Genomic DNA, 22,605 nt, shown 5'->3' with positions numbered 1-22,605 from the left:
GACTACTGTACTGAATGACCATCATTTGAAATGTTGTATGCCCTTGTGTTCCCTGACATTACAACTATACATTGCAAGCAGATTTATAGATTACTTTCCTCACGAGCCCTAATCATATATTTACATTAGATATCTCTACCATATCTCCTGAATATCTGTCCTTCACCAAAGCCCCCGCCCCCCAATCCAGCCAACCTCCTCCTTCCTCAGCCTTCCCACCACTCCCTACATACATGAGTCACATAAATGCCAGCTACTTATTGCCCCAAACCCTGATTACTCTCCCAGGTCTTCCCCCTTGCTGCCCCTTCTACCTGGATTTTCCCCCTGCTAAACACCATCAAAACTCACTCACAAAGTCCCATACAGGATAAACCCAAGGAGAAACACACCGAGACACATAGTAATCAAACTGGCAAAAATTAAAGACAAAGAAAAATTATTGAAAGCAGCAAGGGAAAAACGACAAATAACATACAAGGGAACTCCCATAAGGTTAAGAGCTGATTTCTCAGCAGAAACTCTACAAGCCAGAAGGGAGTGGCATGATATACTTAAAGTGATGAAAGGGAAAAAGCTACAACCAAGATTACTCTACCGGGCAAGGATCTCATTCAGATTCGATGGAGAAATCAAAAGCTTTACAAACAAGTAAAAGCTAAGAGAATTCAGCACCACCAAACCAGCTCTACAACAAATGCTAAAGGAATTTCTCTAAGTGGGAAACACAAGAGAAGAAAAGCATCTACAAAAACAAACCCAAAATAATTAAGAAAATGGTCATAGGAACATACATATCGATAATTACCTTAACGTGAATGGATTAAATGCTCCAACCAAAAGACACAGGCTTGCTGAATGGATACAAAAACAAGACCCATATATCTGCTGTCTAAAAGGGACATACTTCAGACCCAGGGACAGATACAGACTGAAAGTGAGGGGATGGAAAAAGATATTCCATGCAAATGGAAATCAAAAGAAAGCTGGAGTAGCTATACTCATATCAGATAAAATAGACTTTAAAATAAAGAATGTCACAAGAGACAAGGAAGGACACTACATAATGATCAAGGGATCAATCCAAGAAGAAGATATAACAATTATAAATATATATGCACCCAACATAGGAGCACCTCAATACATAAGGCAACTGCTAACAGCTATAAAAGAGGAAATCGACAGTAACACAATAAAGTGGGGGACTTTAACACCTCACTTACACCAATGGACAGATCATCCAAAAGGCAAATAAATAAGGAAACAGAGCTTTAAATGACACAATAGACCAGATAGATTTAATTGATATTTATAGGACATTCCATCCAGAAACAGCAGATTACACTTTCTTCTCAAGTGCGCACAGAACATTCTCCAGGATAGATCACATCTTGGGTCACAAATCAAGCCTCAGTAAATTTAAGAAAACTGAAATCATATCAAGCACATTTTCTGACCACAATGCTATGAGATTAGAAATCAATTACAGGGAAAAAAACATAAAAAACACAAACACATGGAGGCTAAACAATACATTACTAAATAACCAAGAGATCACTGAAGAAATCAAAGAGGAAATCAAAAAATACCTAGAGACAAACGACAACAAAAACAGGATGATCCAAAACCTATGGGATGCAGCAAAAGCAGTTCTAAGAGGAAAGTTTATAGCTATACAAGCCTACTTCAAGAAACAAGAAAAATCTCAAATAAACAATCTAACCTTACACCTAAAGGAAATACAGAAAGAAGAACAAACAAAACCCAAAGTTAGCAAAAGGAAAGAAATCATAAAGATCAGAGCAGACATAAATGAAATAGAAACAAAGAAAACAATAGCAAAGATCAATAAAACTAAAAGCTGGTTCTTTGAGAAGATAAACAAAATTGATAAACCATTAGCCAGACTCATCAAGAAACAGAGGGAGAGGACTCAAATCAATAAAATTAGAAATGAAAAAGGAGAAGTTACAACGGACACCACAGAAATACAAAGCATCCTAAGAGACTACTACAAGCAACTCTATGCCAATAAATGGACAACCTGGAAGAAATGGACAAATTCCTAGAAAGGTATAACCTTTCAAGACCGAACCAGGAAGAAACAGAAAATATGAACACACCAATCACAAGTAATGACATTGAAACTGTGATTAAAAATCTTCCAACAAACAAAAGTCCAGGACCAGATGGCTTCACAGGTGAATTCTATCAAATATTTAGAGAAGAGCTAACACCCATCCTTCTCAAACTCTTCCAAAAAATTGTGGAGGAAGGAACACTCCCAAACTCATTCTATGAGGCCACCATCACCCTGATACCAAAACCAGACAAAGATACTACAAAAAAAGAAAATTACAGACCAATATCACTGATGAATATAGATGCAAAAATCCTCAACAAAATATAGCAAACAGAATCCAACAACACATTAAGAGATTCATTCACCATGATCAAGTGGGATTTATCCCAGGGATGCAAGGATTCTTCAATATACACAAATCAATCAATGTGATAAACCATATTAACAAACTGAAGAATAAAAACCATATGATCATCTAAATAGATGCAGAAAAAGCTTTTGACAAAATTCAACACCCATTTCTGATAAAAACTCTCCAGAAAGTGGGCATAGAGGGAAACTACCTCAACATAATAAAGGCCATATACGACAAACCCGCAGCAAACATCATTCTCAATGGTGAAAAACTGAAAGCATTTCCTCTAAGATCAGGAACAAGAGAAGGTTGCCCACTCTCACCACTATTATTCAACATAGTTTTGGAAGTCCCAGCCATGGCAATCAGAGAAGAAAAAGAAATAAAAGGAATACAAATTGGAAAAGAAGAAGTAAAACTGTCAGTGTTTGCAGATGACATGATACTATAGATAGAGAATCCAGAGATGCCACCAGAAAACTACTAGAGCTAATCAATGAATTTGGTAAAGTTGCAGGATACAAAATTAATGCACAGAAATCTCTTGCATTCCTATATACTAATGATGAAAAATCTGAAAGAGAAATTAAGGAAACACTCCTATTTACCACTGCAACAAAAAGAATAAAATACCTAGCAATAAACCTACCTAGGGAGACAAAAGATCTGTATGTAGAAAACTATAAGACACTGATGAAAGAAATTAAAGATGATACCAACAGATGGAGAGATATACCATGTCCTTGGAAGAATCAATATTGTGAAAAAGATTATACTACCCAAAGCAATCTACAGATTCAATGCAATCCCTATCAAATTACCAATGGCATTTTTTACAGAACTAGAACAAAAAATCTTAAAATTTGTATGAAGACACAAAGACCCCGAATAGCCAAAGCAGTCTTGAGGGAAAAAAGTGGAGCTGGAGGAATCAGACTCCCTGACTTCAGACTATACTACAAAGCTACAGTAATCAAGACAATATGGTACTGGCACAAAAACAGAAATATAGATCAATGGAACAAGATAGAAAGCCCAGAGATAAACCCACGCACCTATGGTCAACTAATCTATGACAAAGGAGGCAAGGATATACAATGGAGAAAAGACAGTCTCTTCAATAAGTGGTGCTGGGAAAACTGGACAGCTGTATGGAAAAGAATGAAATTAGAACACTCCTTAACACCATACACAAAAATAAACTCAAACTGGATTCGAGACCTAAATGTAAGACCGGACACTATAAAACTCTTAGAGGAAAACATAGGAAGAACACTCTTTGACATAAATCACAGCAAGATCTTCTTTGATCCACCTCCTAGAGTAATGGAAATAAAAACAAAAATAAACAAATGGGACCTAATGAAACTTCAAACCTTTTGCACAGCAAAGGAAACCATAAACAAGACGAAAAGACAACCCTTAGAATGGGAGAAAATATTTGCAAACAAATCAACGGACAAAGGATTAATCTCCAAAATATATAAACAGCTCATGCAGCTCAATATTAAAAAAACAAGCAACCCAATCCAAAAATGGGCAGAAGACCTAAATAAACACTTCTCCAAAGAAGACATACAGACGGCCAAGAAGCACATGCAAAGCTGCTCAATATCATTATTAGAGAGATGCAAATGAAAACTACAATGAGGTATCACCTCACACCAGTTAGAATGGGCATCATCAGAAAATCTACAAAACAACAAATGCTGTAGAGGGTGTGGAGAAAAGGGAACCCTCTTGCACTGTTGGTGGGAAGGTAAATTGATACAGCCACTATGGAGAACAGTATGGAGGTTCCTTAAAAAACTAAAAATAGAATTACCGTATGACTCAGCAATCCCACTACTGGGCATATACTCAGAGAAAACCATAATTCAAAAAGACACATGCACCCCAATGTTCATTGCAGCACTATTTACAACAGCCAGGTCATGGACGCAACCTAAATGCCCATTGACAGATGAATGGATAAAGAAGATGTGGTACATATATACAATGGAATATTACTCAGCCATAAAAAGGAACGAAATTGGGTCATTTGTAGAGATGTGGATGGACCTAGAGACTGTCACACAGAGTGAAGTAAGTCAGAAAGAGAAAAACAAATATCATATATTAACGCATATATGTGGAACCTAGAAAAATGGTACAGATGAACCGGTTTGCAGGGAAGAAATTGAGACACAGATGTAGAGAACAAACATATGGACACAAAGGGGGGAATGCAGCGGGGGGTGGGGGTGGTGGTGTGATGAACTGGGAGATTGGGATTGACATGTATACACTGATGTGTATACAATGGATGACTAATAAGAACCTGCTGTATAAAAAAATAAATTCAAAAATTCAAAAAAAAAACCACACACTCATTCATTCACTCATTGAGCAAACATTTATGAATTGTGTTAAGAGTTGGGTATAAAGACACAGAAGGCTTCCGGAGTAGAGGAAGGACATGTTGGGGGGGGGCGTGGTCACACACCACAGAGGACTGTGCAGCGGTTAGATGCCAATTAGATGTACATGGGGGGCAACATGGAGGCACCTTAAATATATGTGTTCAAAACTGAAAGTAAGGAGCAGAATAATACACAATATCGATTCACACAACCTAAAAATACACAGACACATAAATACAATATTGCATTTTGCAAGAACACATAAAACATAAAACACATACACATTAAGCACATCACAATGGCAGCCTAAGGAGAAAGAGGGATGGAAGGAGGGTATGGGGATAAAAGGAAGTAAACATAAAATTTAATAAAGGAATAAAAATAGGAGTAGGGTCTTGCCCAGATCCATGTGTCATGAAGGCAAGAGTAAGTTTAACACAACCCTCCACATCTAAGGGTCAACCAGATAAATAATAGCCACAGCTCCTGCCTGAACCACCTAGTGGGGGAAGCAGACAAGGACACAGTTACAGTAAAGTGTGGTCAGCAATATAAGAGAGCCAGTGGGGAGGACTCCACACTGATGATGAAAGCAAGAGTTTTAAGTCTGTATTCTCTCTTACCATTATAGTTCTACTAGAGGAGTTGTCACTACTCTCAGAGTTAAATCACTTTTAGAGGAAAAAATAGGCAAAATTAGGTTATTTTTTAAGAATAGAGTTCTTTGATTCATTATTAGTTCATTGAAAAACGTTTATTGGGTGCCCACTATATGCAGGGCAAAGTATCAAAAAAAAAACCCCATTAAACCAACAACCCAAGTACAAAGATGTTAAATGAGGACAAAGGTAGCCTCCTTTAAGGCAGTCAAATGGAATTATTTATAAACCAGAAACATTAAGTATTACAGTTTTTGCATTTTGTTTTGCTTTTTTTAGCATTATTGAGGTATAATTGACAAATAAAATTGTAAGATATTTAAAGTGTACATCATGGTGATTTGATATACATTTACACCATAAAAGGAGTCTCACCATCTAGTTAATTAACACATCCATCATTTCACGTATTTATCTTTTGGGGGGGGCAAGTACATTTAAGTTTTACTCTCTAGAAAATTTCAGTGATATAATACAGTGTTATCACTATAGTCACCATGTTTTACATTATATCCTCAGACCTTATTCATCTTATAGCTGAAAGTTTGTTCCCGTTAACCAACTTCTCCCTATTTTCCACATCCTCAGTCCCGGACAATCACTTTTCTACTCTGTTTCTACGAGTTTAATTTTGTTTTAAGATTCCACAAATAAGTGACACCATGTAGTATTTTGTTTTGCTTTAATTGCCTTGCAAGTTTATTTTCTCAAAAGGCATAAGATAAAAGACAGCTCTACAATCCTAAATCATTAACTACATACCATTAAGCCTCCAGTCGGAAAAGAATGAAAAAATGTTTTCACTATTATGAATTTTAATATGAACAAGTTAGCATGTGCTTTTATTATATGTATCTGAATTACATGTGAGTTTCCCAAAAAACAAACAAACAAACAAAAAACCCAGAAAACTGGCAAATGACTGAGCAAAAGAGAAGCTAAGAACGATACCTCTAACTCAGCTGTTATTCTTTTCACAACTGAAAGAAAGCTGTATATGTTTTGCATGAAACCAAATGTGGGCTTTCTGACTGCGGGCTGTACTCTATGCAGCAGTAGGAAGAGGAAAGATAGAAGGCGGTGTTTACCTTTCATTCCTCTCTTTCCACTCTTAACATAGAAAACTAGCTCTACACTTCCTTTCTCAGTGTTGGAAATTACCTTTGAATTTGGATGAAAATTTATATAAGATCTTGTCAGGTCAAAATAACACAATGTGGCTATTTCCTATAGCAGGCTTAAAATGAAATCATTTATTAAGATGATTTGAGATATCTGTGTCCTCAACCAATTGAACCAGAATCTGTCTGGATGGTACTGACTGTTATACACCTGATGACTTTAAAATTAATAAGTTTCATTTTGCAACACCAAGAAAATGAGCGGCACTCTACCTAAGGAACGGATTTTCAAGCTACTATCAATTTGTAGCACTTAATCTTGCAAAATAGTTCTTTTAATGGTTTTTCTCATTATTTTGGGTGATTTTTCCAAATCACAGGCAGCAAAATTAGACCAGGTCTTTGTGGCCTGGAACAGCCTGAACTATACAGACAATATTTTCTTCCTCTCCTTCTGTTTTGTTGAGGATTCGTAACAGAGAGTTCCTGCCCTTCACAGGGATCAGTTTTGTCAAACTGTGGTCGGAACAGGAGCTGAAATTGCAACGAGCACTGCCACTTGATGGGAAAATTTCTGAAGCTGCACTAGTTCTTCAAAATTAGGGACTGAAAGGGTGGCTCTTTTAAGCCACTGTGCTAGTGTTTCTAAGACACTACACAAATGGTATGATAAATATATTCTGAAAACAGGGTGTCGCTCTTGATGGCCAAGAGGCTTGAGCAAGAATTGGCAAACTTTTCCAGGGCCAAAGAGTATTTTTGACTTACAAACTATACAATCTTTGTTGTAACTCTGTAAATTCACTAAAAGTCATTTAATTAGCCATTTAAAATGAGCAAATTCTATGATATGTAAATTATACCTCAACAAAGATGTTTAAAAAGAATGAAAGCAAAGTAAAGACATTTAGACATCAAAGAAAACTAAGAGAATTTGCCATCCACAGATCTGCATTATAAGATATGTTAAAGGAAGTTTTTCAAGCTGAATGGAAATGAGTTCAGATGGAAACTCAAATCTCTAGGGAGGAACGAAGAACAATGGTAATGATAAATAGCTATACAGATATGAAAGACTAATTTTTCTCCTTAATTTCTTTAAAATACATGACTGTTTTGAGCAAAAATGTATAACATGGTCTTGGGGACTTTAAAACACATGTTTGTGTCATATATATATTTACATATAAAGCAACTAAGCATAAAAAATGAGAGATTTGATTGCAAGACTTCCACATATTATAAGAAGTTGTACAATAACTTAGAAATTGTAGAACTTTAAGTAGACTATAAAAATGTTATAATGTACCTTGTAATCACAGTAAAAATTTGAAAGAGGTAGAGCCAAAAAGCCAATAGATAAATTAAAATGGAATTCTAAAAATATTAACATAGGGGCTTCCCTGGTGGCGCAGTGGTTGAGAGTCCGCCTGCCAATGCAGGGGACACGGGTTCGAGCCCTGGTCTGGGAGGATCCCACATGCCGCGGAGCGACTAGGCCCGTGAGCCACAATTGCTGAGCCTGCGCGTCTGGAGCCTGTGCTCCGCAGCGGGAGGGGCCGCGGCAGTGAGAGGCCCGCGCACCGCGGTGAAGAGTGGCCCCCGCTTGCCGCAACTGGAGAAAGCCCTCGCACAGAAACGAAGACCCAACACAGCCATAAATAAATAAATAAAAATTAAAAAAAAAAAAAAACTTTATAAAAAAATATATATTAACATAATCTAAAACAAGGCAGGAAAGAAAGAATAGATACAAAAAACAGAGAGAATAAACAGAAAAAAAGCATAAGATGGTAAATCCACATCGAACCATAACAATAATTACATTTAATATTAACTGTCTAAACACTCGAGTGAAAAGGCAAAGATTGTCAGAGTGGATAATAAAGCAGGATCCAACCATATGCTGTCTATAAGAGATGCACTTTAAATATAAAGACTCAAATAGGTTGAAAGTAAATGAAGGAAAAAGATGGGCCACAGAAACAGGCAGCACAGGAAGAATGCAGTTATCATACTGATATCAGATTAAGTAGACATGAAGAAAAAGAGTCTTCCCAGAGATAAACAGGAATATTTCATAATGGTAAGTGTTGATTCACGAAGACGTAACAATCATAAATGTACACACCTAATAACAAAGTCTTAAAATACATGAAACAAAATTTGACTAAATTACAGGAAGGATTCTACCGATTTTAATAGGTCTCTCTCAGAAATGGATAGAATACCTAGACAAAATGTCAGTCAAGACATAGATAATCTGAATGCTACCAACCACCTTGTCTTTATTGATATTTATAGAATACTATATCCAATAACTACAGAATACATGTTCCTTTCAAGTGCAAATAGTATATATATATATATATATATATATATATATATATATATATATATATATATATACACACACCATATCCTGGGCCATAACACAAGACTCAATAAATTTAAAATGACTGAAATCATACAGATATATTCAGACACACATACACACATTCATCATTACACATTCTCTCTGGGTTTGTCCCTACCCACTTCAAGCATCTATTGATAGTGATACATGATACTGGTCCAAAGCAGAGAGGAGGTTGCAGGTCAATCAGAATAGGGATAGTCTACTGTGGCAAACCAAGAATTGATGGCAAATATAAAAACTTTGGATAAGCCTGCAATTTCTCTAAACAGAATGTTATAAATTCCTATTTCAATGTCAACCACTACCCAAATGAGATCATGGAGAAAACATAACGCCCTCCCAACTTTCTGATGAAGCATCTACTCTGTCTTTTACAGAATTCCTCATGAAAGTCTAAAGTTCTCATCCAACAAAGCTGCCCCGTGAAAATGTTCTAATCAACACAACACAGTAACCTGGCAGTTGAGACCATCCCAGGCTTCTCTCAACTGTAACTGATCTTCATTCAGCTCATCTAGATTCCTTGTTATCGACAGGACATCCAGAAAGGGTTTTTTTTCTTCATTGAATGACTCCAAAAAGGACAGCAGGCTCTACAATTAGAAGGGTATTTTAAAGACTGAAATGTTTAAACCAGTTTATAAAATGTAATTTGCTATTTGAAGATCAATAGTTGTAGGTTATATTTTAACTTTTACTTAGATAAAGGTAAAATTCCCTGAATTCACGATCCTCTCACCAATCCAGTTTCTTTTTTCAGTGCACCCTCATGATCTGGGTGCCTTCATAGTGACATAGGTCACAGCTTGCATCTCATGTCACTATGGTTGGATTTCTACTGGAATAGGGCAGCAAGGCCACCCAGCTCTAGAGGACAAATCATAATGCCCCATGGAAAATGTGAGTCTGTCCTCCCCAAATATGTGTTCACAACAAAATAAGAATGAGTAGAAGTGAGAATTATATGACAGCAGTCATCATGTATAAATGGTTTTTGAAGTTTCCATGATTAACTGAGCTTGAGCCATTCTTCCCAAGTCATTTTATACAAACTTTAGAATATACTTTGCCTTTGCCCTCAAAAATTTAATAAATAAAGCTTTTCTTGGTTTGTATTTGTGTGAAATATTGGTGTTTGAGTCATCAATTCCATAACTGTTATTTAAGATTACCCATAATTATTGGCTGCATTTCTAATTAAGTTTTGTGAACAAACTAAGGGATAAGTAATTTGATTCTCTCTGAGAATTAAAATAACTTCATAAAGGCTTTCATTTAAGAAAGCTGAATCTGTGGTACATTAGTAAATGAAAGACAAGTGAGAGCAAGGCTCTTCCTGTGGACGCTGAGCACCTTGTCGATGAAAACAATTTCAGGCCAGAGCTAAGAGGCAAAAAGCACAAGAAGCCTATGCAGTTCAGAAAAGGGGAAGAAGAGAATGTCTTCCTTCCCTGACGGCTCCAAACCTAAAAGAATGGTGTGGCGAGCGAGTCACAGAATCCACCGAATGTTAGTGTAGGAAAGACTGGATTCATCCAACTCCCTCTCTTAACCGATGGGGGGGATGAAGGTCTAGAAGTGCTGAGTGCCGTATAGACCCATGAGTGTATCTCCTCCTTATTCAGGACGGAGACCAGGTGAGGGGCACAGTGTTGCACAGACTGGGTTCTAAGAAAGAAGACTGTGGAACCTTCACTTTGGCTCCTGATGGCCTCTTTCAAAATGGTGTGGGGAATAACTGCTTACCCTGGAGAAGCATCAGGACTAAAGAGAGCTGGGCTTTGAAGCCAGACTTCATTCAAATCCCACCTCTACCTTTCAGTGGCTATATAACTTTAGATAAATCACTTAGTCCCTCTAAGTCTTGTTTGTCTTCATCTGTAAAACTGGAATAACCATACCATACTCAGCAAGATGTTGTAACCTGTAAAACACTTGTCAGCAGGTGCCTGATATATAGCAAATGTTCAATACATGGTGACAGTAACAGTTGTCATTACTCCCAAAGGACATTTTGGTTGAAGCCCTGAACTGTAATTCTGGGATAGCTCCATTTCTGATTTCCTAATCTTTTTCCCTTCAATATTCATTCTGAAAAGCATGTTCTGCTCTAGACCTGGGATTGGAAAACGTGTACTATAAGATAAGTAAGATAGCAAACATCTTGGGCTTTGTGGGCCATATGGCCTCTGCTGTAACTATTCAACAATGTGGTGAGAATGCAGCCACAAACAATACTTTAATGGGCATGGCTCACATATAATATATATTATAATATATAATGTAATATATAATACATAAGATAATGTATCCAATAACAATGTATTTACAAAAACAGGTGCTGGGCCTTAGAGACCAGTTTGCCGTCCCCACTCTAAAACCTTACTACTCAAAGTTCTCTAAGGACCACCATCATCAGCACCATCTGGGAGCTTGTGGGAAATGCAGAATCTCAGGCCCCATCCCAGAACTACTGAGTTAGAATCGGCATTTTAACAAGATTCCCCAGGTGATTCCTACACACATTAAAATTTGAGAAGCTCGGTCCTTCGAACTCAACACTAACACTTGGAGTTAATTTAGTATTTAAACAATTAACTCTGAAAGTTTTTTTCTAAAAACATCCTACTCTTCCCCAAGAGTAAACTACAAATAAATTATTGTTTAAAGTCATACTTACTTCATACTTCTTACAGTAGGTCTCATTTTCTGAATCCGTTAGCGTTTTCTGTAGCTTTTTCTCTTGCAGAGTTAACCAGACCATAGCATCTTTCACCTTTCCCTGTAATTCACAAACACACATTTAAAACTCTAGCTTAAATATACTTTGTGATTTTTTTAAACAATAAAATTAACAACTTCAAACATCAGTGAAATAGTGTAATCACCACACACCAATGACTCATTGTGCCAAAGAGGAATTTTGCCTGTTCATGTAACACCTTAAATTTTAAAATGGATTGAAACTACCATCTGAATATAATGTGCTAAAGAAACAGGGCAAGCAAGCCCCTATTTTCTTGGCTTATCCACTTTCATTATTCTTCAATTTCAGAGAACATTATTCTAAATTATTTATTTATAGCAGGCATTTCAGAATACTGCTTTCCAATAAATCTAAACATGGGTTAACAGATGTTTACATCTACTAAATATACTGACATCAAAAATATCTTGAACAATTTAAAGATCCTAAAAATAACACTACTAAAAGCTTTGGTTAAGCTATCCTATGGAATTGGGCAACAATTATTTCTTCTTTAGATTCTTGTTTAGGCGGTAAGCTTGCACACATTTGGAGGCAAATTTCACTGGCGGAGGATGAAGCAAAAGAAATTGCATCTTATTTCCATTCTCCTTTAACCTTCCTTTACTTTTTTCTTTCTATTAAGCAACAGTGCTTTCTATATATTTTTGCAACTGATTTCATGGACAGTTGAATTTTTAATTTTATTTTTTGATAAGAAAATTAATTAGAAAAGAGGAGCTCCTCAGCAGGTCAGAAATAAGTGAGGTGCATTATAAGCCCATGTCTCAGCTTGAGTCTCTCTTCCAGAGTCAGCAACAATCTGGCTTGGTGCCTCAAACAAAACAGTTGGAAAAACAGAGGCCTAAATTTTATGTCAAAGCAAATGTGATAATATGACTACATGTTTACATGTCTGAGGAAGTAGTTTAAATTTTAAAATAATATTCAAAAACGTTTTACTAAACTCACAGCACTCATTTATCTTTATAGATGCAGAAAAAATGCTTATTTTCAGCTCAGTGATTTTTAAGAAATTTCCACCCACAATATTTTGTGTAACTGACTGAAAGTCAAAGGAAAAAATTGAATAAACAAATGGCAGCCTGATGGTAATTCAACAGTATCTCAACAAACAAGGATTAAGAGTGGAACACAATGCTTCTGTTTATATGGATTATATGATTCCATTTATACTAAGCTAAAGAACAGGTAAAATGGAAATACGCTAAAATTAGATTGTGATGATGGTTGCACAACTATGTAAACATACTAAAAACCATTGAATCGTAAATTTTAAATGATTTAATTTACGGTATATGAATTGTATCTCAATAAAGCTGATAAAAATTACAATAGACAAAAATCCGATATCTCTAGACTTTTTTAAAAGCCTGCTATATTTAATTTGTCCTATATGGTACGTATCTAAACGCTGTTTTAGATAATTCAACAAAGTTTAATAAATTACCACTTTTAACTTTAAAAAAACAAGCAAAACTAATCTATAGTGAAAGAAATTGGAATATTGGTTGCTTCAGGTGGAGGAGTACAGACAGAAGAGAGGCAAAATGGAACAATCTGGATAATAGAAATGTTTTACATCATGATTAAAGTATGGTTATATGGTGTATGCATTTGCCAAAACTCATTGAACTGTACATTTAAGTTCTGTGTGCAAATTATGCCTCGATGCTAAAAATTAAACTATTAGTAGGGTACAACAAAAATGAGTTTGATTTGTACTTATAAAGACATACCTGGGCTTTATCTCCAGTCCCAGGTGCATCCTTTGAATACTGCAGAAACTGTGCCACATAGGTCATGATTGACTTTTCATCAGGATTAACAACATCCACATCTGCAAGATACACCACACTATCAATCAGCTATAGGTGTGATTTACTATAATTAATACTCAAGAACAGTACTGAAATGAACTTGAAATGAACCAAAGTAGTCGACCAGCCATGCAATCTCTGCTCACTCACCCTTGCACCAAGGTTTTGCAGTGGTTGAGAGCTTAGATCTAGAGTGAGATGGAGCTGGGTTGAATCCTGGCAGGAGTATTGCACAGCCTCAGTTTCCTAATAATAAAATGTCACTGTACATGTTGTATGTATGAAGGCATGAGTAGTCAGGGAGGGTGGATAGGAGAAAGGTAAGCCTTCCTGTTTCTGGTGACACAGTGCAGAAAGTCCTCCAGGAATGCAGAAACATAGAGCAACTGGAATCCACTCCTGACACACTGGTCTCAGCATTTGTGCAGTAAAGCATTTCCAAAAGTATATGCCGTATAGAAGATTTGTTCAAGACATCCACAAGATTTTATTTGTTCATTTGTGGAGCAAATACATTTACTCAGAGCCTTCTATGGACCAATCTTTGTTTTGCATTAAAAGAGCCCATGGTGAAATAAATTTGGAAAATGCTGATTTAAACAAAGTTAAAAATATTATAAATTCATTAAGTACAGAACTTCTCCAGGCATATAATAAATTAAGTAGATCACAAAATCACAAAGAAGAGATTACAATATGTTACAGACAAAATGAACACATAATTTGGGGATGTCTTTTGCTACGCCGCCAAAACAACCAATGACGATATTGACAAGGAAATCTGTGTTTATTTATTAATTCTGTTAAATTCAATTCAACACGTATTTATAGAGAGCCAACAAATGCAGGTCACAAGCAGGATATGTAAGACTCGGTCCTTGCCCTCATGGGCTTGTTTCATCCCTTCATTCAGCAAGTAGATGCCAGACCCTTGAGTAGATGCTAGATGCCTTAAGACCTTATCTGCCCCTTGAGGAGCTTGCAGTTAGGAGAAAAACAAATAAACAAATCCAACACACTATGCATGCTTTAGCAAGCATGTTTACTGGGCCCAGTGAGTGCTCTAAGTCAGTTGAGGGAGGAATTGAATCTAATCTATAACCAAATGATAAAATCCAAGGCAGTAAGCACATTAAAAGCATCAATAAAGAGCTGGGAGTAGGGATTCAATAAAGAAAGGATCCCTAAAAGTTAAGTTATTCTATCTTTTATTGAAAAAAGTATAAATATCAAGAGATACATAAAATAATGATACTGGCTTAGCTGGATACCTCTCTTTTAAATTTTCTCATTGTATATGAGGCTATGCATAATGATTAAATGTGTTAACAAAATTGTGTCAAAAGATAATTCCCTTATTCAAGTATGACTGTGGTATTTGGTCTGCATAAATAATCATGATGGGGACTTCCCTGGTGGTCCAGTGGTTAAGAATCCGCCTTCCAATGCAGGGGACGCAGGTTCAATCTCGATCGGTGAACTAAGATCCCACATGCCTCGGGGCAACTGAGCTCCCCACAATTACTGAGCCTGCGCGCTCTAGAGCCCGTTCACCGCAACTAGAGAGAAGCCCGCACACTGCACTAAAAGATTCTGCATGCCACAACGAAGATCCCATGTGCCGCAACTAAGACCTGACGCTGCCAAATAAATTAATTAATTAATTAAAAAAATAAAAACTAAAAAAAAAGGTCCCCCCTCTCTTTAAAAAAAAAATCATCACGTATTTCATGTTTTTGAGCTATTATTTAAGCTATGTAAAATGAATTATGGGCAATCATTTATAAAGTGGAAATTTGTTTTCATTAAATTGTCTCTTCCACTAGTTGCCTAGTTATTTTCACATACTAAAATAGCGAAAATAGTTTACACTAATAATAAATACTTGGTGAATCACAATGAAAGAAGTATTAAAGAAAACACAGAAATAGGGAATAGAGCAAAGCATGGGGGAAAATGAATAAATTTTGAAAAGATAATGAAAAGCCAAAAAGCTTCTTTCCTTTTTTGGACAAAAAAAAAGGGGGGAGGGGGAAGGAGGGAGAAAAAACAAAGAGATGGGGGAAAGTTAAACAAGCAGAATTATTAACAAGCCACATGAAGCCAAACTAATGACAAACCTGATATATAGAAACATGGAATCATTAGGCTAACTGTGAACTTGGGAATATCACATAATTAACTCTTATAAAAACAACTGAGGTCCAAAAAGGCTAGAAACCAGTAGCAACAAGCACACCTAGCACCCAGATCTTGGTTTCTAATACCATTCTCCAGTAAAAGGAACCAGGGCTCCTTGGAGAAATGGTTGATCCAGGACTACAGTAGGAGTTATACAAGATGAGCCTGGAGCATCTTGTAGTGCCAAAACAAACAAGCCAACCCCACGCTGAGGATATGTCAAAGGAGCACAGGAGCCGACTGAAAGAGCTCTCAATAGCCAAAACTCGGAGGTACAAAAAAAATTTCTTTTTAATTTGAGCAATAAAATAAACAAAGTAGCATTGGATTACAACCCAAAGTATAAAAAAAAATCCATGAATCTACACTGATATAAATAAATAGTTGGATAAGTAAATAAATGGAGGAGAATACACAAATCTCCTGTGCAGAAGTCCAAATAATTTATGTAGCTAACCTGCCCTCAAGGAGAGTGAGCATACTCTCCTAAGTGTGGGCTGTGCATAGTGACTTCCCCCCAAAGAGTACAGTAAGGAAAGGGGGGAAACAAAGAGTAACTTCACAGTGGGGAAACCTGACAAACACTATCTCAGCCAGGCAATCAACGTCAACGTCAACGGTGATGTCAAGCTGGCATTAAGAGAAAAAGCATAACACAAATTCCAGCATCTACAAAATACCTGACCAGTAATCCTCAAAACTGTCAAGTCATCAAAAACTGTCAAGTCATCCAAAACAAAAAAAAATGGTCTGAGAAATTGTCACAGTCAAGAGGAGCCCAAGGAGACATGATGACTAGATGTAATGTATCCTGGATGGGATCCTGAAGAGAAAAAGGGCATTAGGGGAAAACAAAGAAAATGTGAATAGAGTATTGCCAATATCGGTTCATTAATTGTAACAAATATACTGTATTAATGTAAGATGCTAACAATAGGGAAAATTGGGTGTGGGGTATATGGGAACCTACTGTACTGTCTTCCCAATTTTCCTATAAATCTAAAACTGTCCTTAAAAAAAAAGTATATCTAAAAATAAAAAATTTTTGTTATTATTTTTAACAATAAATACTGCAACACAGATGAACCTTGAACATTCTGCTAATTTAAAGAAGCCAGGGACTTCCCTGGTGGTGCAGTGGTTAAGAATCCACCTGCCATTGCAGGGGACATGGGATCGAACCCTGGTCTGGGAAGATCCCACATGCTGCAGAGCAACTAAGCCCGTGCGCCACAACTACTGAGCCCACGTGCCACAACTACTGAAGCCCACGTGCCTAGACCCCGTGCTCTGCAACAAAGAGAAGCAACCGCAGTGGGAAGCCTGCACACCACAACGAAGAGCAGCCCCCGCTCACTGCAACTAGAGAAAGCCCACGTGCAGCAACAAAGACCCAACGCAGCCAAAGATAAATAAAGATAAAGATAAATAAATAAATGTATAAAATAAATAAATAAATAAGCCAGTCACAAAAGACCACATATTGTATGATTCCATTCATGTTAAATTTCCAGAATTGGCAAATCTATAGACAGAAAGTAGATTAGTGGTTGCCTAGGGCTGTGGGGAGGGATGGGGGATGGGGGAAATGGGGAGGGACTGCTAATGGGCTCGGGGTTTATTTTGGGGGGTGATGAAAATGTTCTAAATTTGATTATGATGATGCTTGCAAAATTTTGTGAATATACTGAAAACCATTCAATTGTACAGTTAAATGGGTACACTGTATGTACCCACTGTATGGTATGTGAATTATATCTCAATACAGCTATTTAAAACCAGAAAGGTTAAGTGACAAAGTCATGGTCACTCAGTCAGTGGTGTACTCACACCAGCTTGAGAGAGCTGATTGTTTATCAATTGACTTACTTAACTGTTTAACATAGTCAGCATTAAAATTTAAATTCTATACATGCACAATTACATAAATTATATTAAAACAAAGGTAATAAATACTTAAAACTCATCACTTCCCAAGTATTTCACTGCATTTTACTACTATCCACACCTCTAAGGTTATGTCTATTGTATCTGTATGATAGAAATGATATATAATGGTGTGCTACTGTGCATCTTTTCCCAATGTATTCAGTGACTTCACGTTGGTGGCAAGATTTATACCACAGAAAATCAGCAGATGAGGGCTTGATTTGCTGTTTTGTTGAGTGCCAAGAAAAAGATGGAGATATTGTTAACAATGCAGGTTAATCTTAAAAGTATGTCCTGTCTATAGCTGTCAAATTGTGAATAGAACAAAAATCGAATTCTTCCAGTATTCTCCCAGCAAAGAAGTCATTCACATCACTGAAGAACAAGTGCAGCTCTGACATACCTCTTTGCTGTTACACTTACTCATTAATGCAAAGGAAGTTATCCACCAACACTCATGTCAGAACTGCACTGGTTCAGCAACTGCAACCTTAAGTTGGCTACAGATTGATATAAGAGTTTGGCAAAAATCAACAAAAGCATTTGGGGGCTATATGGAAGTTATAATAAAGTATATCATATATTTTATTATTATTTGTAAACTGTGTGCTACATATCATTTATGTTTGTAAAATTTATAATAGACATGTATATGTATACACACACACTGTTTCAGAGAGCCTAACATTAAACATTGACCTACACACCCCTGTTGTAGAGCTGAGACTAGAATTTGTATCTCTTGACCTGTTAGTTCATTATAACTTTCACTAATCCTACATGCCTTTTTTATGACCTTACTGGGTTGTTTTGTTTTTTTTTTTAACAAGCTTTGGGTAAATTATGAAACAACACAATCCAAAGTAAAGTTCTTTTCCAGAAGAAATGAATTATTTAAATCTTAATTTTATGAAGTTAAAGTATAACCTGATAATTATCTCTTTGAATATAACCAGTATTTAGGATTTCGCTAATGTTGTTAACAATCCAACAAAATTATTATTATTTTTTTGGCCGCTTCGTGTGGCATGCGGCGTGCAGCACACGGGATCTTAGTTCCCTGACAAGGGATCAGACCTGCACCCATTGGAAGCGCACAGTCTTAACCACTGGACCACCAGGGAAGTCCCTAACAATCCAACAAAACTGATTTAGCACAATCAATGGCAAAGCTGAGCCAGCCATAGAGAGAGAAACAGAAAAAGCAGTTTCTGTCCTCATAGAGGCTCAGCTTTAACTAGCGGGAGGGAATAGGAAAGGGGACATATATAAACCACTCAAAGAAATATCTTACTTGAGAGATTTTAGAAAAGAAAAATAGAATCAAGGAGGATGAAATATAGAACACAATAAAAGAAAATTAAGACAAAGACTCAAAATTATTCCCCAAAACAGCATCGTTTGGTTTCAGCTGTGGCATCCTCCCTGCAATTACTGAGGTTAACTAACTGGCAGGAATTCTTAATTTCATGAAACTTAATAAAGGGTTTAAAGTTAAACCCTTCAGGACTAAAATATAATGCTGTTATGTTTGCTCATATGTGGGTACTGTTTTCAAATCCACTTCACACTGGACATTGTTTTACAAAGAAAGAAGCTTCTTTACCTTCTGGTTCCAGCATTTTGGGGATTTTTAATTCTCGTTCTGCAATTCTGAAGGCCTCTTTCAGATTGTCCCTGTTGGATCTGTGCTTCACACTCTTCATGTCGATCAGGTCTGGTCGCAAGGCATGGATGACAGCCAAAAAAGCCATCCCATTTCTCCAGCTTGCCTTAAAATCTGTCACACTGACAGACTCAAACCTATGACAAAAGAATAAAAACATGATAAACACTATCTAAAAGACTATATCAAAGCACCTCCACTCTATTCATCAGGAATTAAAACTAATTTCCGCCAATCACATAAATCAAATCTATCCTTCTAGGAAAATATTTTATTTGAACCATGGGGTCAGATTAAAGTAAAATGCCAAGTGTGATAAGGCTCACAAGGCCCCGGAGCACTGCTTCTCAAAGCGCGGCCCAGGCAGCAGCGTCACGTGGCTGTAGGTGCTCGAAATGCAAATTCTCAGGCCCAACCCCAGGTCCACGGAATCACACTCTGGAAGTGCGCCTGAAATCTGTCTTACAAGCCCTTCACGTGACAATTCTCACTGGAGTTTAATGCTCTTCATTCAGCAATCTGTTGGCTCAAGACTAAGCTGGGCCTCTACAAATTGTTAAATTCCTTTCACTAGAGGGACTAATTGTATTTCTCACCGGAAACAATTAAATGATACATTGTGCCAAGTCAGTGGCCAATAGCTCATTGGATAGATAGACCTTGTCACTCCTCTGCTTAGAACCCGTCACCAGGAATGAATGCATAAACAAAATGTGGTGTGTTCATACAACAAAATATCATTCAGACCTAAAAAGTAAGGAAATTCTGAGATATGCTACAACATGGATGAAACTTAAAGATATTATGCTGAATGAAATAAGCCAGTCACAAATGGACAAATGTTATATGATTACACTCTCTTAAGGTACCAAACAGAGTGAAATTCACTGATAAAGAAAGTAGACCTCTGGTGGCCAGGGGAAGGCTGAGGGGAAGGAGGAATAGGGAGGGGAGGTGTTAAACAGATACAGAGTTTCAGTTTTGCAAGATGAAAAAAGTTCTGCAGACAGATAGCAGTGATGGTTACACAACTGTGAATGTACTTAATGTCACTGAACTGTACTCTTAAAAACTGTTAAAGTGGTAAATTTTGTTATGTATATTTTATCACAATAAAAAAATTATTTTAAAAGAACCCATCATAGCTTGTCATTATATTTAGAATAACACCTCACACTCTGGCCCACAAGGCCAGACAAGCTTTGGCTCCTGCTTACCTCTCCCACCTTTACATCCCCCCTCTCTTACAATGTTGCATTATGTAGCTAGACCACACTGATTCCATTTTGTCAGCTCCATCTCAGGCCGGCAGTCCTACCCCCCTGTTCTCTCTGCATGACCAAGCTTTAGCCTGCTCGCAAGGAATGTGCCCAAGCCAGATAAGTTCCCCATCAACATATACCCTTGCCTTCATCTGATATGAAAACTGGAAGAATGCTTTTTGCTGACACAGATGGTTAATGGTCATGAGACCCCAGGGAGAGGAAAAACCCCTGGTTCCTGTTGGTGCAGACATACTTCTCCCTTCATAGTCAGATTCTGTTTTAGCTTTGGCCCCTTTAAATCTCCCTGTACCCCTTTTGAGGGCATGGAGTGCAGCTCTGAATGCTTCTGAATCCTTGTCTGCCAGATCCTGCCTGTAAGTTACCCACAATAAATTTCATAATTGCACTTTATGGAGTTGCCTGTTTCATTCTTCAGTCTTAAAGTTCCTTCTCAGTTCAGAGGATATTATTCAATATCTCCACCTTCCAACATGCAGCAACACTGGCTTCATTTCTGCTTCTCCACAGCCTTTTTAATCCTTCTGCCTGGACACTCTTTCTCCCAGATATTCATACACCTAAAGCCTTCTCCTTCAGGTCTCAGCTCAAAGGTCTCCTCCTCAGAAAGGCGTACACACTACTATATGTAAAATAGATAACCAACAAGGACCTACTGTATAGCACAGGGAACTATACTCAATATCTTGTAATAACCTATAATGGAAGAGAATGTAAAAAAAGAATATACATATTTATATATATATATATATGTATAACTGAATTATTTTGCTGTACATCTGAAACTAACACAACATTGTAAATCAACTATATTTCAATAAAAATTTTAAAAAGAAGAAAGGCACTCCATGACCACCTACGATAAGGGCACTCTCTTCCTATCCTTGACATTCTCAACCATATCATAAGTCCTTCCTAACTTTACGGCCAACTATAATTATCATATTTATTCATGTGCCTCTCCCACTAGGGTGCAAGCCCCTTGAGAACAGGGGCCCTTTCTTTCTTGCCCATCATTTTAGACTCACCCGCCCTGCAAACAGTGCCTGACATAAAAAGGTGCTTAACATGTATATCTCAAACCACTCAATTTGTGTTCGACAAGAGATCACTGAAGATTTTGTAAAAGCATATAGTTGCCTACAAAGTGTGGGAAATATTTGAGAACAACTATAATTTCCTTTAATATCCCATAAAAACACAAGGAAATTCAATGGACTAATTTAAGTATACATCAAAAGTATACATGATAAAAGCTACTCAAGAAATAATCTGCTTCAGATGACCTGGGCTTTCCTGGATCCCTTAGGTAAAAAGCCTAAACTATGATTATGACAAACTACATAGTAGGCAGTGATTTTCCCGTCGTTTAACAAACACTTATATGGTGCCCATTGTGTCCCGAAACTGTTGCAAATGTTTTTTAAAAAAAACACAATTATTGTAATGCACATAATAATCCTATGAAGTGTTAGTATTGTCCACGTTTTATGATTAAGGAAACTTGAACACAACGAGATTAAGTGTCTAAGGCTACCAGTTAGAAAGTGCTGGGAGCCAGAACGCAAAACCTAGTATTCCAGCTTCAGCGTGCGCGTGTAAGTACTAAACTAAATTGATGGCTACCGGGGTGGCGGTGGGGCTGAGGGCGGGGCCAGACCCGCCAGAGCGCTAAGGGGGGCCAGAACCGGCTCAGGGCCGACCAGCAGGCACCGCGCTCCATACAGCACCAGGCTGGGAACTCAGCTCTGCCCTGAGGGGCCAAAACAAGTGCCACACAGATCGTGCTGCTGCCGGGCCTTGGAGAGGGCGGGGTTGGCTCCAGAGCGACTGACAGGATCTAGGCTCACGCAGACATCACAAATGGGGGCCCAATTCATTTCCTTCAGAAATAAAAAAAAAAATCACGTATTTCTTACA

General features: G+C 37.3%; 1 protein-coding gene across 8 annotated transcripts in view; it reads right to left on the bottom strand.

Annotated features, from left to right (window-relative positions):
• Window positions 1-22,605, bottom strand: part of SYNE2 (spectrin repeat containing nuclear envelope protein 2) — a 317,434-nt gene that overhangs the window by 211,453 nt on the left and 83,376 nt on the right. For all 8 annotated transcript variants that reach the window (XM_057542105.1, XM_057542104.1, XM_007192976.3 and 5 more), the window contains exons 8-11: window positions 19,343-19,539; window positions 13,546-13,646; window positions 11,720-11,821; window positions 9,495-9,632 (exon numbers count right to left, since the gene is read on the bottom strand). In XM_057542105.1, coding sequence (XP_057398088.1) covers window positions 9,495-9,632; window positions 11,720-11,821; window positions 13,546-13,646; window positions 19,343-19,539 — 538 coding nt within the window. The remainder of the gene's footprint in view (window positions 1-9,494; window positions 9,633-11,719; window positions 11,822-13,545; window positions 13,647-19,342; window positions 19,540-22,605) is intronic.

Source organism: Balaenoptera acutorostrata, chromosome 3 (assembly GCF_949987535.1).
Source record: "Balaenoptera acutorostrata chromosome 3, mBalAcu1.1, whole genome shotgun sequence".
Lineage (NCBI taxonomy): Eukaryota > Metazoa > Chordata > Mammalia > Artiodactyla > Balaenopteridae > Balaenoptera > Balaenoptera acutorostrata.
Note: the sequence above shows the minus strand (reverse complement) of the source record. Positions and strands in the feature narration are given on the sequence as shown.